Here is an 18,144-nt window from a genome sequence, read left to right as displayed (position 1 = left end):
GCTAGAAGTCTGTGTAAAGAATCAGGAGGGTTGATCCACAGCCACAGTATATTCCATTTATAGGACATTTAATGTAACAAATGCTATGAATATATTCTATTTGCATGGATACAGAAATTGTAAACACTTCTACATTATTATCTTTACCTTTCATTTCAACTCATAAGATGAGCATATCACATTATTATTCAAATTTGATAGGTACTAAGTAATGAACATTTAGATCTACATTAACTCTTTTACATTTTTCAAATACTGAACTTAAGCCTTTTTACCATTTGAATATCAGAGGTGATTTTTTTTTCAATCATAGGCATGCCATTTCTTCAAATTATTTGAGATATGAAGGATAAAACATTTATATACAAAGCTAAATAAAATGTACACTTTAGCATTCCTAGACTTGTTGACTTCATACATACCTACTGACCTACACTGTAGCTGAAACTGCTCCTTAAATGTCACTTTTATTATTGTCTCGGATGGTCTGCAATTTCATTAAATGCCATTTTACTTTCTAACAGTTCATAACATGTGACATTTAGACAAAGAACTCAATGCATTTCCCTGGAAGCATCAAACAATTCTCCTTATTGGAAAATGTCCTAAATAAAGATTCACCTTTTAAATGAATTATGCCTCTAATTTTAAGGTTTAAAGATCTAACAATTATAAAATACAAAATACATGTTAACATTACAGCACTATACCACTTTGTATAGTTTACAGAGGCAAATGATGACTCAGATAGCACATGGAAATTCTGTAGGTTGACTCCTCTGCATCAAGAATTGTTAGCAAGATCTCAAGGCCATACTTGATACCATATTTTTGGACATTTCTCCTCATTACTACTATGATTGAAAGAAAAAAATCCCCACAACAATTTACATTTGTTAATGACATTAGCTAATATTTATATTTATAGTGTTTTAAGGTTAGCAAAGAGCTTTCACAAATATTATCTCATTAGACCTACACAACAATCCTGTGACGTAGGTGCCATCCCATTTTAAGAGATAAAGAAACTGGCCAAGAATGGTTAGGTGACTCAACCAGCGGGAACAAGAAGTTTGGTGAAGATGCTGGCTACTCTATGTCTAAGGATATCTGCCAAAATCATTGTTACCTCTGCTACATGTTCACCTTGTCACCTGCACACTCAGTATCTGTAACCGGTTCTGCAGTTACCTACTGTTTCCAAGGAAACTCTAGAAATATTTATAGGTGAGTCTGAGAAGAGGAAGAAACTGCAGCAAAAGAAGACATGATGGGTGACACTGAGAGGGAAAACAAGAAGCTAGGCAAAACAACGACAACAACAACTACAGATCCATATTACTCTGTTGAATCTGCAGAAGGTTCATGTTTTCAGTGTGGAATCCACTTTGATTCCCACTAGTGCTAAGAGCCATGGGTCCTTTATTCACTCATCTCCTAAAATTGAAAGGGTCCTTAGAGGTGATTCCTTCTAGTTCACCTAATTCAATCCCTTCATTTCTCCCACACAGTTTATATGTTGGCTCCCTCATTCTAAACTGTAAGGATGGAATGGTACTTTGTACAAAGCAGATACTTAACAAATGCTTATTAAATTCAATTCATATTTCGACATCAGAGATTGTGCATAACAGCCTTATAAAAATGAGAGGAACTATTTGAATAAAACTTATCTCAGGAGTTGATATCTTTTTCTGACAGAAAATTTTTTTCATGCAAAAACACCAAACATACTATTAAATGGTATAAATTTGCTCTCCAAAATATATATTTGTTAAAAATTATTCTAAGAATCAATATTAAATTGTATACATTTTGTCAAAAAAATCTGTTCAGTAAATGAATTTTAACTCCACAACTATCGGTAAGCACTGGGATAAGACTTTAAAAATGAAGACAGACTGAAAACTCCTGATCTCATTTTCAGAAGGTTACCTGGGAGGCAGCTATTAATTTGTCACAGAGTGAATTACATCAAGGAAGTTAATTCTAATTATCAGAAGTCAGACTTGGGAATTGAATGCAAGATCTCTCTTATTCCCAATCCAACTCCTAAGGTATTGGACGAACAGTCAAAGTTTTCTAGGCTATATTTCCTCATTTTAACAATAGGGCTATTACAATAATGTATGTTTAACTGTTTTCAAGACATGACTATATGGTCCGAACATCACTGAGAACTGATTAAAAAAGGAAATAACCATAAGCATCCCCCCACCCCTATCTCCACCTAGGAGACTGGGAAGTTTTCCCATCTGATTTAGAAATGATTTCTTAGCAGATAAATAATATTTTAAAATGTATAAAGATCATAAAAATACAAATAGAATTCTGAAAACCTGTTAAAATTTCTCAGTGATCTAATTAAATCCAAGAAGAATGAATATAATTTCTTGATCTTTGTACCTGATAACGTAAGGATCATGAACTATTTTGCTATACATTCCTCCAAATTTTGCCAGATGCCACATCTTCCTATTAGAGTGACAGGCAGGCATGATCAAGTATTAAGGTTTACATAATACCTAAGATATCATTTCCTATCTAATTTACAAGGAATACTTGTGTGACCTTTAATTAACCACAAACGAACAAACACATGCACAGCTTTGCTTTATCAGCTAGATTGTTTCTAGAAGTCATATCCAATGTCTAGCCACTTTTTCTTCATAATCTTTTCTTTTGTTACATATATCCTGTGATTTCTGAGGAACTATCAAATTATTTTGCTAAAAACCCTTTCAGTTAGGAAGGAACCCTGTACATAACTGACAGTTCTACATTTCTGTCCAAGCTAAAGCTACAGATGGTTTTAAAACATACTATTAGGATGGTTTATGTGACTTGCATGACTCATTGGCTTACTTGAAAGTATGTATATTAGATTGGACAAGACTGGCACCAAAAATATCAAATGTGTTCTCTACTGTCTATCAATTAATCATCTACTTCAGTTCTTCAACAGACTGATGATTTCGTTGATGGAGTTACTCCCTCCTGCAGTGTAAACTGCAGCCCATCGTTGTCTTCTTGTCCAGTGTCAATCTTGTTCATGTTTCCCATATATACTTGACTATATGTCAGAGATGCCTTTTTAGAACTTTTCATATTATGTGGGTATTAGTGTAGCTGCTTGGCTGTCTATCTTTCAACACTAGTTTTCGTTACATGTCTGTCCTACCTCCTTTTCTAATTATATATCTTCTAGGTAATTTCTCTTATGCCACTTCTAATTTGTAGGTCGTCACTGGAAAAGATCAATTCTACTTGTGTCTCTTATTGCCTTCTGGGTCACCTCAAATGTTGATTTCTCAGAGATTCAACCCATCAATTATTCACATGAGATGGAAAAGTAAACTTTTCTTCAGTCACAGTACGAGAAAACAAGTACAGTTTCCCTGAAATTTCTTTTTAAGTCACATTAACTTTTCCATTAAGAAAACAACCATTTGAATACACTCCCAGTTTCTTGTTTCTGGAAAAAGAGAGTGATGTTTTGAATGTTTATTTTATAAAGTAACACTGAGATGGAGGCTAGCAGGAGGTCACACAGTAGATTTTAGGATGAGTTTATTTAGGCTAGGTAAATAAGGAAAAACCTTCCTCGCAAATAGAGCATTAGACCTATTTGAAAGTAGAATGGGCTACTTTGGGGGCAGGAAGCTCCCATGAACAGGAGGTTTTCAAACATAAGCTGAACAACCACTTGTGGGACAGATTTTAAGGTGGATTCTTGTTCAGGGGTGGAATGGACTACAGGGGCCCTTGTAGAGAGGGAGGGAGGGAGGGAAGGAGAGAGTTTGTGTCTGTGTCTATCTATCTATCTATGGAACTCTAGGTTGGTGCAGTCGATAGACTGCCAGGCCTGAAGAGTCAGGAAGACTCATTTTCATCAGGTCAAATCTGGCCGCAGACACGTACTAGCTTTGTGACTTTGGGTAAGTCACTTAACCCTGTTTACTTCATCTGTAAAATGAGCTGGAGAAGGAAATGACAAACCACTGACGTATCCCTGCCAAGAAAACTCCAAGTGGGATCACAAAGAGTCAGACATAAACGAAAAACATCTGAATGACAATTACCTATATTCCCCAAATTAGCATTGACTTAGAACAATCTAGACATTTCTCTAAAATGGCTTATTTACATTGACACTTCAATGGATCTGTGATCTCAATGACTTAAGTTCTTCTTCCAAAGATACAATGACTGTAAATCATCCACACCTTTTTATCCTATATGAATCCTGTTCAGGCAATGTGGCATAATGGAGAAGCTACTGGACTTGGGAATCAGAAAGACCTGGGTTCAAATCCCATCTCATACACTTACTAGCTGTGTGACCCTAGGCAAATCACTGCTTCTCTGTGTCTCAGTTTCTTTATCTATAAAATAAGGGTGTTGGACTTGACGGCCTCTAAGGTCTCTCCCAGGTGAAAATCTAAGATGCCATGATTTTACCCACAAATTCTCCTTAGGAGTGCTCTCTACTGTGCTGAAGAACTTCTTCTACCTCTCCACTGGGGCATACAGGAAGTTCTCCAGCTAAACTTTATTTTCATTCCATGACCAGTGCACTTCCTTTCATAGTCCTGTATCTCTTTTACAATTGATGGCATAGAAGCTCCTGGAAGGCAGAGACTGCTTTGTTTTTGTTTTCTTATCCCCAGTCCTGAGCCTAATGCCTGACACAGAGACACTTAATATATGTTTGTTGATTAGCTGATTGAGCCTTAATGCCACTTTTTTCTGTACAATTTTTTGCTAGCAATATACTGAAGTCTACTTATATGGGCCATGTGCCTTCTGGGTGACCCTGAAATTTATTTCATTTTATTTTCTGGAGATTATGGTATTCTGTGACTCATGGCTTTGCAGTATTACTGAAAGATTAGTGATGGGCCTTCGTTTCTAGCAGAAGGGTCAGTAAGTACATTGCCTTATTTCCCAAAGGCAATATGGCAGTTCCGTTCAACCTTGGGCCCAGATCATTAACTCTTCACAGTGTCTGGCCAAAATATATGAATTGATGTATAAGTCCTATGGATTGTCTACAGAACTACATATTATATCTGGACAATAGGCATTCTTCATTCACTTGGTTTTTCCTATGTGGATACAGTCTGTATTATTTTGAGTGAATACAGATCTCATTTAGGAAGCTCTGCAGTGTTTCAGGATTTGATGCAATCGGGATAAAGTCATCTGCAAAAGGGGTATCTATTTGTTGTCACCATCTTAAAGGAATTTCTTTTTCATTTTGACTTTGCTATGGACATATTCCACAACAGTGATAAACACTTTTGGTGAGGATATGAGTTCCTGCCTTATGTCTTGTGAGATATTAATAATCAGAAGATTGAATAAAATCATCTCGTGTCTTCCAATGAATTTATGATTTTGTGTCTTTCAAGAAGTCTGTATGATTTTGACTTATGTACAGGAGACATTACGTTGAAGGAGAACTTTTAGAACTGCATTTTGCCTTACTGAATCAAAAGCTCTTTTGAAGTCAACAAGCAATAAATACAATGAGGCCTTGTATCCTATCAGTTATCTGATACGAAATATGTAGTCTTCCATAGGATATCATCTGCAAAAGCTAGCCTTTTCCTTTCTCAAACCTTCATCAAGGAAGTTCTAATTGTTTGGTGGGTTATTCTTATAATGATTTTGTAGAAATGGAAAAAAAAGGCAAATGGATCACTAATTATTGTTTTTTTCCCCACTTTTCTGTTTTTGGTGATAAGAGCTGAGATTTTTAATCTTGACATCATCTCCTCTTTCAGCTATTTTGAGAACCGATGAATGATCTCTCAATGCCCTCAAAGTTGTATTCTGTGAGGCATCGACTTCTTCACATACATGGCCCACCCCAGCTGCACTACACATCTTTTTTTTCCACTGTCATTTCAAGTTCTTCACACAAGCACACTTGCGATTGTTATGTAAGAGTGGTGACTCCACTACCATGAACGGAGAAAAGAGTTTGTAATAAAAATGCATAGAGATTTTTCACATCTTTCATCTCTTTGTTGTCCTTCCTCCTGTTCCATCCTTAAATGTACTTAGTCTCTCCACCAGCTTTCTAGAAACTTGTTTTTCCTTCTATTGCTTTTCACTCTTTGATGAGGTGATACTGCTTATCATCTTCCACCATCATTCCCTCTAATAGTTTATAAATAAACTTACATTCTAAACTGGTATTGGCCTTGGATGCCATATCTTTCTGCTTTGGAAAGAAGATGAAGTTGTGCTGACTGAGGAAGTTTCTAGGAATTTTGATCTCTTCTTTGTGGTAAATAATTTATAATGACATAACTACTTATAAGAAACGAGAATATTTAGTGTCAATGTCTGTTCTTTTAACGTTTCCATTTGGGGGCATTGAGAGCTTGACTCCCCACCAAATGAACAGGTTGGAATATTTTTCTTTTTTCTTCTAATTGGTGTTGATTTTGACCTTTACTTTATCAAGTCATTAGTCTGAAAGTTGACATACAAATGATTTAGAAGCAACTGCCACACTGATAATCAGTTGTTTCCTATTTGCTAAAACAGAATCACTATTTTTGGTGATTTTTTTCAGTGATTACCATAATGAGGCCCTTTTATTTATTTGGCTAGCATGCTAACACTAGACATGAGGCTTCTGCAGAATTTACAAAGTTTTAGTTTCTCTTCTTTCTTATTCTTGAACCATGTTTTTTAACCTTCCTCCCTCTCATGGATACCTTTGCATTGGAGACACTGAGTAATAAAGTACATGTTGATTTAATTTAGAGTCTTAAGTTCTGCATAGAATTATTCTCTCCTCATACTCTATAACAGATGTTGGCACATAAGCTGCAATTATTTTCATGTTGGTTTCTTTCCAAATATTTAGCATAGGCCCTAAAATGTAAGATGATCAAATGTCAATAATTTTACTAGTTGTATTTGCGCACATGATAAAAACAAATTCTACCAACTCTTTTATTTGTCTCTTTCAAGGAGAACTCGTGAGCCATCCTTCTATTTAGCTCCAATTTCCTTTTGATATCTGGTTGCATTTATAGTGAGAAAGTCAAGACTGATGAGATTGATTTCCTCCAATAGTTTTTACACTAATGTGTCACTGGAAAAGGATTTCACATTGAAAATATCAATAGCTAAAGTCACTTCTTTTTAGGTGACCTAGAACTTCTGTTATTCTTAGTACTATTTGTCCCCTTTTCTGATATAGTGCTAACAAGTAAACAAAATGCTTAAGCAACTTTAATGGTTATTAATGGAAATTTTCCTTTAGTTGTTCCAGTAGCAGTCCCAAGAATTCAGAGCTAAGTTATTAAGATAATTTGGGATCCCCTCTACTCTCCTCCTTAAATTTTATGTGACATTTATTTTATTGGAGCCATCAGAAGAAAAAAGCAGAGAACGGAAAAAATTATTGTATCAGGAATATTAACAGAATAAACGCTCACATGAGGCCATAACTTTAATTAATCTACTAAAAAAAGTAAAGGTTCAAACAAGAAAATAAAAACACAGCGCCTTGCACCTGGTAGGCACTTAGTGTTTGCTGAATTATATCATTATGGGCATCTGAAAAACTGTGAATAGTATCTATTTGTGTGGATTTGGACAAGTTACTTAAAAAAATCAGTTTCAGTTTCCTGATTTGTAATATAAAGGAAGTAGATAATATGACCTTATCTCTCAAATCTCCTCTAGTTCTAGATCCTACAATCTTATGATATATATGCTATAAAAATCATTTCTTTATGGAAAATTTGGAGTAACCTTAGTGATATACTTTCCCTGAATTGCATATCCTATCCTTGGAATTCAATATTCAAAAAGGTTCTGAATTCTAAGAAACCACTATATGAAAATCTATTTAGAATTCTAAAAAGCTAATCATACCTACACTTCAGGTTTTTATATTCTCAATCCATCCTTTTAAAAAGAACATTTTTTTTTTTGGCTTCTTTGTCTGGAACCATGGTAGGCATAGAAGAAAAGAAGAAGTAACTACTCTCTGTTCCAAAACCTCTTTTGAAAAGGCAAAAGGCCTTTGAAGTACTGAAGGCCAAATATCTGAAGAAGATGGCTTTAAAAGGCCTTCATAAGATATGTAGAAAGAGTACAAGTGAAAGAACTAAAGCCTACTACACAGAGACAGATACACAGATGCGGAATTCACCTAGTGAGACTGGCAAAAAAAAAAAAAAAAAAAGGGGCGGCAACTACTACACAGCTGGTGGACCTAAATAAGCTTTCTGAGATCAAAATTAAGAGGCGTCAATGGTGTTAGCCCAAAGGCCTGTAAAGTACTGTACCTTTTTCATTGTGGAGAGCCCTTCCATGGCATTTTGTTTAGCTCAACAGGGCTTAACATGCTTAGAATTGTGGAACCACACAATCCATGGAGTTACCAAACCTGAAGTCTGTAACTGACTTGACGTAAAAACACAGTTATGGAAAGATCAAGAAAAAGAGGATTGCCCTGACTGATAATGCTCTTATTTCAAAATCTTTCAGCAAATACAGAAGTATCTTCATAGCAGACTTGATTCATAAAAAGCTATACTGTTGGCAAGCAATTCAAAACTTCCTCTGGCCCCTCATATCATCTTCTCTATTGGGAGAATGAAGAAAAAAACTACATTTTGTGGAAGGTGAGGATGCTAGTAACAGGGAAGACCAGATCAATACAATTATTAGAAGAATGAGTTAAAGGTCTCTACCATGATTATTTTTCTAAAGATTTGTTAATAAAAATTCAGTGAATAAAAGAATATCTTTCTTTAAAATTCTAACATTCTTTTATCTCTGATCCACAGCCTTCCATTACCTTCTTGTCACTTTAATTATGTGAATTTAAGGCTTGAATATTTTACTTATAAACAAAAATTTCTGTATATTGATTATTTATCACATCAACTGTCAATTAAGCTCTTCCTTTTAAAGATGGCATCAATATTTCTATTTAGAATTTTTTTCATCAAAAATCCATAACGTTTGACTTTTTAGAATGTTTTGGTAAAACTGAAAGAATAAGAAAATGCAAAGACTATAGGAATAAAACATATTTAATATAAACAATGATGAGTAGCACAAAAACTTTTATTAATAGCCAACAGGATGGCATTATCATTGAATGTTGATCTAAAATGTTCCCTCAAGTCATCATTCACCAAAAACTAAAATTTTTTGAAAAAGGTATGATTTACTAATTCAATGTTATTTAGTGTTTTTAGCATTTTATCTGAAAAATTAATTTTAAAATTCTGGATGTTCTTTATTTTTCTTAATAAGGTTTTGTCCACATGAAAAGAGGTCTACCAGAATTTCTATAATAGCTCTCTATACATGTGGTTATCATTATGTGACCTTGTGGTATTTACATGCACATTACCCAAATTTGAACAGGCTTTATGCATCATCAGATTAAACGGATAAGATTGTAAGCTACAATGGAATTATGAGATGCTATTAACTATTAACCTCTGTCACATAGGATAAAGGTTTCTTTGCATCATATGCAAGCAAAAGGTTTTATACCGGTGAGGTGATCACTGGCATCCCCCTGAGTATGTAAAAAGCATTAAGTGAGGGGGATCCTCAGCTTCCTCAGACTTGATGAATCCTTCACCCCATGTAAGCTGAGCAAAGCATTGTTTTGAGAATATCTTTGTGATGAGAAGGGAAATCAGCGAAAGCTGGCACTCAATAGAACAAAATCAGAAGTAAACCATTCAACATATATTCTTGTCCTGTGCTTGACAACTCTATTCTTACAAGCCAAATAAATCTTCTTTTATAAATCCTTGTTTGTGTTAGGTCAGTCATTCACACTATTTGAACACTTGGGTTGAAAAAGGCTGCAGACAGCTCTTCTAAGACAAACTCAAGGTGCCAATTTAAACAAATGTTCCATGAAGTATTAAAATATTTTCTAAGACTGGAAGGCAAATGAACTGCTTTTGTCAGCATTATAACATTAACAACAGATGCCACGACTCAAAAATCATATTAAATTGCTTCCTGTAAATGTATTGGGGTCTTACTGCAATGTAGCTAGTAGGTTATCTATGCTGTGCTATCATTTTTATGGTAAGATTTTCTCATATGAAGATCCTTCTAGTACCTCTAGTAACAAAAATCTGTTAGGTATTACATTTAAATTCATCTACAGTAACTGGCAAGGCTCCTGTATACAAAATTTGAGGGGAAAATAAACTATGTAAAGGCTTCCAAGTAAACTCTGATTGTCTCTAAGTGATAAGTTTTCAACTGGAAAAATGCTAAGAGCCTCCGCAGTAGAGGTCTTAATAAGGCTGGGGTGAAGAGTTTACTGGCAACCCAATTTATTCATTGATAGTCAAACAATGAATCACAAAATCTTAGAGCTGAAACTAAAAGATCATTTCAATTAAACAAGCATTTTCTAAGCACACACATATGAACATAGCACTAGACTAGCCAGTAAGGATGCAAAGACAAAGATGAAAAAGAATCTGCCCTCAAAGTGCTTACATTCTACTGGGGAGTACAATAGTTACACGGATAATAAATAGTCAATACAAAAAAAAGATAAAGCGACTTCAAAGTAACACCAGGGAAGAGAGCACTAGCAATCTGAGAGATCAAGGGTGGTGCTACTTAAGCTGAGCTTTGAAGGAAACGAGGATGTCCAAGGAGGAAAGCTGAGAGGGAAGGGCATGCCAGGAACTGAAGACAATGAACAGAGACAAAGACATTAAAAACAGCATATTGTGCAATGGAGGATAATAAATAGGCCAAGTTTCACTGAAATGTAGAGCTCATGAGAACTGCTCCTTTAGGGGCAGCTAGGTGGTGCAGTGGATACGGCACTGGCCCTGAAGTCAGGAGGACCTGAGTTCAAATCCGGCCTCAGACCAAACCATGTGACCCTGGGCAAGTCACTTAACCCCGATTGCCTAAAAAAAAAAAAATTAAAAAAACAACTGTTCCTTTGAAATAATTTAGCAAAGACAGGCAGGAGTCAGATTATGAAGTGCTGTAAATGCTAAACTGAGGAGTTTGTATTTTATCCTAAAAAAGAAAGGAAGTCACTCAAGCTTCCTGTCAATAGTCACAAGGTCAGACCTGAGCTTTAAGTATATCAATTTAGGGGGACAGCTAGGTGGCGCAGTGGATAGAGTTCTGACCTTGAAGTCAGGAGGACCTGAGTTCAAATCCCACCTCAGACACTTGACACTTACTAGCTGTGTGACCCTGGGCAAGTCACTTAACCCCGATTGCCTCACCCAAAAAAAAAATATATATATATCAATTTAGCAGCCACATGAGGAGGGCCTGGATAAGAAAGAAACTGAAAGCAGAGAGACTACTTGGTAGGCTACTGAAATAGTTCAGGCTAGAAGTGATATGTACCTGAACTAGGATAGTGTCTATATGGGTTGAGAGAAGCTACAGGGGCTGTGGAGGTAGCCTCAACAAGACTTAGCAACTGATAACTACAGATTCTGAGATTCATTTTGGTTTGCAGTTTCTATGTGTATAAGATATGTTTGCTTCTTAGAATTCTGGAACTGCAAATGCTATCTTTCTTAACTCTGGGGAAGGTTAATGAACTGATACTGCTTACTAAAAATATACAAGCATGCACACTTTTCTATATCACTCTATTAATTATTAAGAACTTTCTGACCTTGTTAGGACCTTTGTGTAAAGGGGTTACTCCTCCCCTGCTCTAAAATCTGGGTTATCATTCACATTTTAAAAACTCAAGAGAAAAAGTCATAAGTATCTCCTTAAGGCCTTTAGTTCTCACTTGAGAACTAAATTTCTCAATTTAGTTTGAGAATTTTGTATTTGAAATTTCAGGCATTATATTTTCTCTAATCAGTTTCTAGCTGTTCTAATTAATTTCACACTTGCTAACCATGCATGAATGGTGCTTGGGAACGGAAAAAAAAACAACCCAGCCAATCACATTTAGCTACATTTTGGGAAAATAAGCCTGAATTTTGGTACAAATATGGCAAAAGCCTTAAAACCTACATTACATTTACAAATTAGAAATATAGGAAAATTTGATGAGTAGGATATCAACTATCAAAAGGTACATGAACTTTTTTGGTGAATTCTAATACAAGATTTAAAAATTTCACTACATGGTCCAAATTTTTAGTCAATTCATTAATATCTCCCAAATGGTTTAATTAACAATTTTAACAAAAAATAATAAAAAAGATTACAGAAATGTGAAGTTACTTACGAGCTGTTCAGATTTCACACCATATAACTGTATGGTCTTTGCCACATTTTTGGACACAGCTAAAGTAAGGTTTGAATCAACTGTTGTCACATTAAGCTCACTGGAAAACACAGGTTACCACAATTAATTAAAACAATTTAAGCAATTCATAATCTAGTTTATCAACATGGTGGAAAGCAGTAACTCAACATACACAATGTAAGCAGAACTATTACTTTTATAATTTCACTGATCTTTACCAGGAATTGTATGCCTTGTTGTATTTCTAAACTCCACATTTAGCAAGTATCTGGAGACAGATTTCTTAATGACCAGTCATTCATTAATAAAGGCAAGTCATGTGTGGTTCCAGGGCTATGATTAAGAGAGTAAATTGTATACAAATTCTAAAGTGGCACTATTTTTCAAAACTGTTAAGTGCAATTACAGGCAATACAAATCATAGACATCTGCAGGGAAGGGACAGCACTTGAATGAAAATGGTGACCTTGGGAGATGATAAGCTAAAAATACAAATTTCAAATGATTCACAAAGATACTGAGTTGCAGTGGAAATTTTTCAAATTCATATTATTTCATATATGCTAGTCTTTTGAATAGAAATCAAAAATTGAAATATGAATGCAATTTAGAATTGTTTTAAATTGGATTTAATGTAAAAATCTTACTTCATTGTACACATACTAACCACTAAAATCTGAGACTAATTGGCAAATTTGTTTTAATTTCCAGAAAAGTGATTTACTTGAAACAAATGTAATAAAGTCTAATGCCTACGGAAAGGGCATAAGTTAAAAATTGTAAGAAAAATAAAATAGACAGCGTCTTTCAAGCACCAGAAATGAACAATAATGAAAGTTTAAAATCATTTAGAGTGGATACAAAGAGTTGTTCAAAGTTAGTGTACGGGTATGGAAAAAAACACTAACAGATTCAGCAATGTGTCCTTGTACAGATGTTTATATTTAATTTCAAACTGCACAGATCAGAATGTCTGATGTATTTCCTCTGTATTCTCTAAAAACCAAGTTTTAACTTGGTTAACAGAATTCTTTAGAGAACGTAGGGCTGCAAATGTGCATTGGGCACTCTGGGGGTTACTGATAAGCCAGAAGATGGCACTTCTGTAGTCCTTGGCAAGGCTGGAAAACTGTAAGCCCTGTTTGTTACTGTCCACTAGAGGTTATGAGTTTTCATTATAACATACAGTTTGACTCATCACAAAAACAAACACCTATAATGCCATGGAGAAGAGAATACAGAATAATACAATAATAACAGAATGCAGTGCTAGGAGGGACTTTAGGGGTCATCAATTTAAACATCAAAATGCTGAGGCCCAGAGGCCCAGCAAAGATCATACAGCATGTAAGAGCTGGGACCTGAACATGGGCCTTATGAGGGCAAGTCTACTGCTCTTTCCAACCTACTAAATTTTCTCAATTTGCTTATTTATATTTAAAAGTTTCTTTCATTATGCCCTCCAACTAGTAGTACCCTAGATAACTGCCTACTCTATATAGCCCAAAATACTCAGGGTTAAGCACATACATAATATGTAGAAGACAGAATAGGAAAAGATAATTAAACACTGAGTTGAATGGTTGTTAAGATAGTAGTAGTAGGGGAGATCAAATTGCATCTAAGGATTATCACGCTCACAGCACAGTTAAAGAGATTATAGAGCTGATATGACCAAGTTTATAGTCATGATTGGTAAAGTCAAGATAGTAAGGAAAAGGGGGAGTTTAGGATCAAGAATACCTGTTCAGGGATTTTTGCCTGTATATCATACCTCTGGATCTCTACTCTCCTGTACTTCCTCTTTATTACACTACATAAATCCTACATGCAAAGTTATAGTGCCCTGCGTTATCTCCCCATAGTTACTTTGCCTTCTTCAGGATGCTAACTGCAAATTTATAGTATTACAGTTTCAACAAGCTGTTAATTACCATAGTGGTTGTGACAGACTCAAAAGCAATCTTATATGGAAAATGGTTAAGTTATGATATTTCAAGAGGATCCCTCTTCTGTTTTCAGGCATTCAAGAAACACATCACTTGAAATTCATTCCCTTTTAGGGGGCTTTGGTGGCTGTCATGCTTTCTTAAAGAATTAAAAACAACAGAAGAATAAAAAAAGAGCTCCACAAAATTCACCCTTATACTAGAAATGCCCTCTGTAATCCTTGGTAAATCACATTCACCTCTATACTTGTGTCTCAATTTATAAAATCATTTTCCAAAATTAAATGGGGAGTACAAACAATTGTACATAACATTAGAGATTTACTATGTTGTATACAATTAAGTTGACTGTGCTTCTTCAGCAAAGGCACAATAATTAAGGTAGGCTACATTTAGAGTATATTAAAATAGTTTTTATCAATTGAAGTTTTAATTACTCATGTAGTCAAAGTACATTTTAAATTTAATTGTGATGCTAATTCCTTGAATAACTGGGATTAAATGAAATGTTTATTGCTAATAATCTTCATTTATGAACTGATCATTTAGAAATTAGGAGACAATTATAACTTAGTTTTTAGTTTCCATTTTTGGATACCATATGCTTCTTTTGAACATGCACTTACCTGGCTATGGTTTTAATGATGCTGTCAAGTTCATCAGGAGAAGGTGGATTCCGGCCACCCGGGGGAAAGACCAGATTGATAGGATCAAAAAGTCGAGATAATGACTTTGATAGGTAAGCTGCTTCATATGGTTGCAGTGAGTCTTTTAAAGCCTTTTCTGGACTATAGATACAAACATTTTGAAAAATAAATTTTAATTTTACAATATTAAAACATTATTAATCCTGTTTAGTTTGATTACTTCTTTCCCACTGATTCCTCAGTTCTTGTCTGCTAAAACTACAATGGTACACTTTCTATCCAGAAGACAATCTTGATGTGTTAGGATAATGTATAAATGTGAACATCAATGTCTTATCAAAATATCTAACTAAATACACCATACATATGCAAATTTAATTATATGTGCTATCTTTAAATATCATGTACCATACATCAATATATAGTATGTTAAATCAGCCAATCAAAACTTAAAGGACAGTATAATAAAAACTCATTAATTTAAGCACCAATTGCAACAGAGGTGAGGCTAAAAATGACCTTTTTTTTTAAAAAAAAACCAAATGTTTATTGGTAGAAATGACATATTAAGACTATAAATAAGAATACAGGGAAATGTTCAAATACTTAAGAAAACAAACTGCCATAACTAGTTATATGGCAACTTTGACTATCCAAAACACAGCTGATAATCAGGGAATAAACACTTTCTCCTAGGGAAAAAAGCCTAAGTAGGCAAGACAGACATTACAAAATTCATACACTATAAAAGTTCTGCATAAGGATCCCTGAGCCATATTTTGCACACAATTCTAACAAGTTAGGTTATCTAATTACCCAAATTATAGAAACATAGAAAGCTATCATAGACAGGCTAACAGTAAGCAGTAAAGGGTAACAGTTGACAGCAAAAGAAGAGGAAAAAAAAACCACTATAAAAAGGGAGACACAAGACTCCCAAAAATATATGGACAAACAGACATCTTATATACTTCATGAATTTCTGAGGTCATGATTGAATTGTTTGTTTTTTGTTTTTATGAGACCTGTGATTTTATCAGTGTAAGAACTCCCAATTAGGAGCTTCCTTTAAGAACACAAATTGCCACCTTCTCTGACACCTAGAATCTTACAGAGTTGATTGAGACCATTGAGAGGTCAGGTTATCCAGCTACTTAACCAGTACCGTCAACGGTGGCATCTCAATCCAAGTCTTCTAGACCTTAAGGCCAGTTCTCTGTCCACCTCAGCATGCTTATTCTCAATGTATTATACTACAGTTAATATCAATAGCTATGACAGAAGAATGTGTAACTGAAGAAGGAGGGAAATCCTGAAATGATCCTTCTTGGATAGTATAGACAGCTACACTTAACTAAGACAATTAGGTTCGGTCCTGTCTAGAGGTAATGATACTCTTAATAACATCTTGTTGTTCAGTCATTTTTCAGTCATAGCTGACTCGTTGTGACCTCATTTGGGGTTTTCTTGGCAAAGATACTGGAGTGTTTTACCATTTCCTTCTCCAGCTCATTTTACAGATAAGGAAACTGAGGCAAACAGGGTTAAGTGACTTGTCAAGGGTCACACAACTAAGTAAGTGTCCGGAAGATGAGCCTTCCTAACTCCAGGACTGATACTCTATCCACTGTGCCACCTACCTGTGCTGATTAATAACTACTGACATTCATATAAACTTTGTTTACAAAGTGATTTACATATATTATGCTTCATGTCATTCTTACCCCAACTTTATGGCACAGGTATTATTATCTCAATTTTTATAGGTAATTCAAATGAGGCTTAGGCAGGTTAAGTGAGGTGCCAATGGTCTGGAGATAGAATATGAACCAAGACTTCTCCTTACTTCAAGTCCAGCATTCTTTTTACTATACCCTTATAACCCAGAAGATACTGGATTTTTTCTCCAAACCTAATCCATGACCATCTTCTATTAATATTCACTACCATGCCTCTTCAAAGTTACCAATAATCTCTTAATTGTCAAATCATGGTCTTTTCTCAATCCTCACGATCTATCTGCTGCATTTAATGTTGTCAGTCAAAATCTTTCATCACGTAGTCCCCTCCTACCTTTCCAGTCTTCTACCTTTCACCACACCATGTATTGTTTGGTCCAATGACACTGGCCTCCTTACTGTTCCATTTCCCAGCTCTGGGCATTTTCCCTGGTGATCCCCCATGACTGGGACATTCTCCTTCCTCATCTCTACCTCTTGGCTTCACTGGCTGCCTTCAAGTCCCAGCCAAAATCCTACTTTCTACAGGAAGTATTTCCCAATGCTTTTTAATTCCAGTGCCTCCCTCTGTAGAGTTTTTCCTATTTATCCTGTATATAGCTTGTTTATACACAGTTATTTGCGTGTGGTCTCCTCCATTAGACTGTGAGCTACTCGAGGGTGGGGGCTCTCTTTTGCTTTTTTTTGGTATCCCCAGTATATAGCACAGTGCCTATAATATTTTAAGTGCGTAATAAATGCTTACTGACTGATTTGGCCTAGCATTCAAAGACCTGGGAAATAACTGTTTTATATTTAATTAAATTAAATTAAAAATATTTATTGAGCAATTATTATATATAAAACACTATGTTAAGTACTAAGTCAAATAAGATACGGTCATTGCCCTCACGGTCTAGAGAAGAAAATATGACACATAGTACTACAGTATCTAAGTATACAGGATAGACAGCTTTCAAAAAATATCATCTAGGGGCAGCTAGGTGGCACAGTGGATAGAGCACCAGCTCTGGAGTCAGGAGGACCGGAGCTCAAATATAGCCTCAGACACATAACACTCACTAGCTGTGTGACCATGGGCAAGTCACTTAACCCCAACTGCCCTCACCAAAAATCATCTAATTACACCAAAACAGCAACCAAAAGTAGAATAATCCCATGTACTTCTGGTGTTAGTTCTGCCTTTATCCATTGTGATATTATTTCAGTAGATTCTGATGAATGCCTTGGTTGATCATCTAAGTTCAAGACTTGGGTTTCATAAGTTAAACTAAAACAGATTCTGTGGCAGTTTGAAAATCACTTTTCTCATGTGGGCTTTCTTTGGGCAGGCTTTCTCTGCCCCAGATCCTTCCCTTCCTTGTGCTCAGAACCTGCTCCTTTTCTGAAATCTTATATGCTAGATACTTCCAACTCCATTAATTACCATCTCCATGCCTGTGATATCAGAAGTGGGAATGAATGAATGAATGAATGAATGATAAAAAGGCTTTTACGAAGTGCTTATTACAGAAAGAGCACTGTGTTAAGCCCTGGGG

General features: G+C 35.3%; 1 protein-coding gene across 1 annotated transcript in view; it reads right to left on the bottom strand.

The window, feature by feature from the left end:
• Positions 1-18,144, bottom strand: part of COG5 (component of oligomeric golgi complex 5) — a 361,274-nt gene that overhangs the window by 70,681 nt on the left and 272,449 nt on the right. The window contains exons 13-14 of the mRNA XM_027838594.1: positions 14,847-15,008; positions 12,251-12,350 (exon numbers count right to left, since the gene is read on the bottom strand). Coding sequence (XP_027694395.1) covers positions 12,251-12,350; positions 14,847-15,008 — 262 coding nt within the window. The remainder of the gene's footprint in view (positions 1-12,250; positions 12,351-14,846; positions 15,009-18,144) is intronic.

This window comes from Vombatus ursinus, unplaced genomic scaffold (assembly GCF_900497805.2).
Source record: "Vombatus ursinus unplaced genomic scaffold, bare-nosed wombat genome assembly UNPS02014830.1, whole genome shotgun sequence".
NCBI classification, from domain to species: domain Eukaryota; kingdom Metazoa; phylum Chordata; class Mammalia; order Diprotodontia; family Vombatidae; genus Vombatus; species Vombatus ursinus.
The sequence above is the reverse complement of the archived record's forward strand: the minus strand, read 5'-3'. Positions and strand labels throughout refer to the sequence as shown.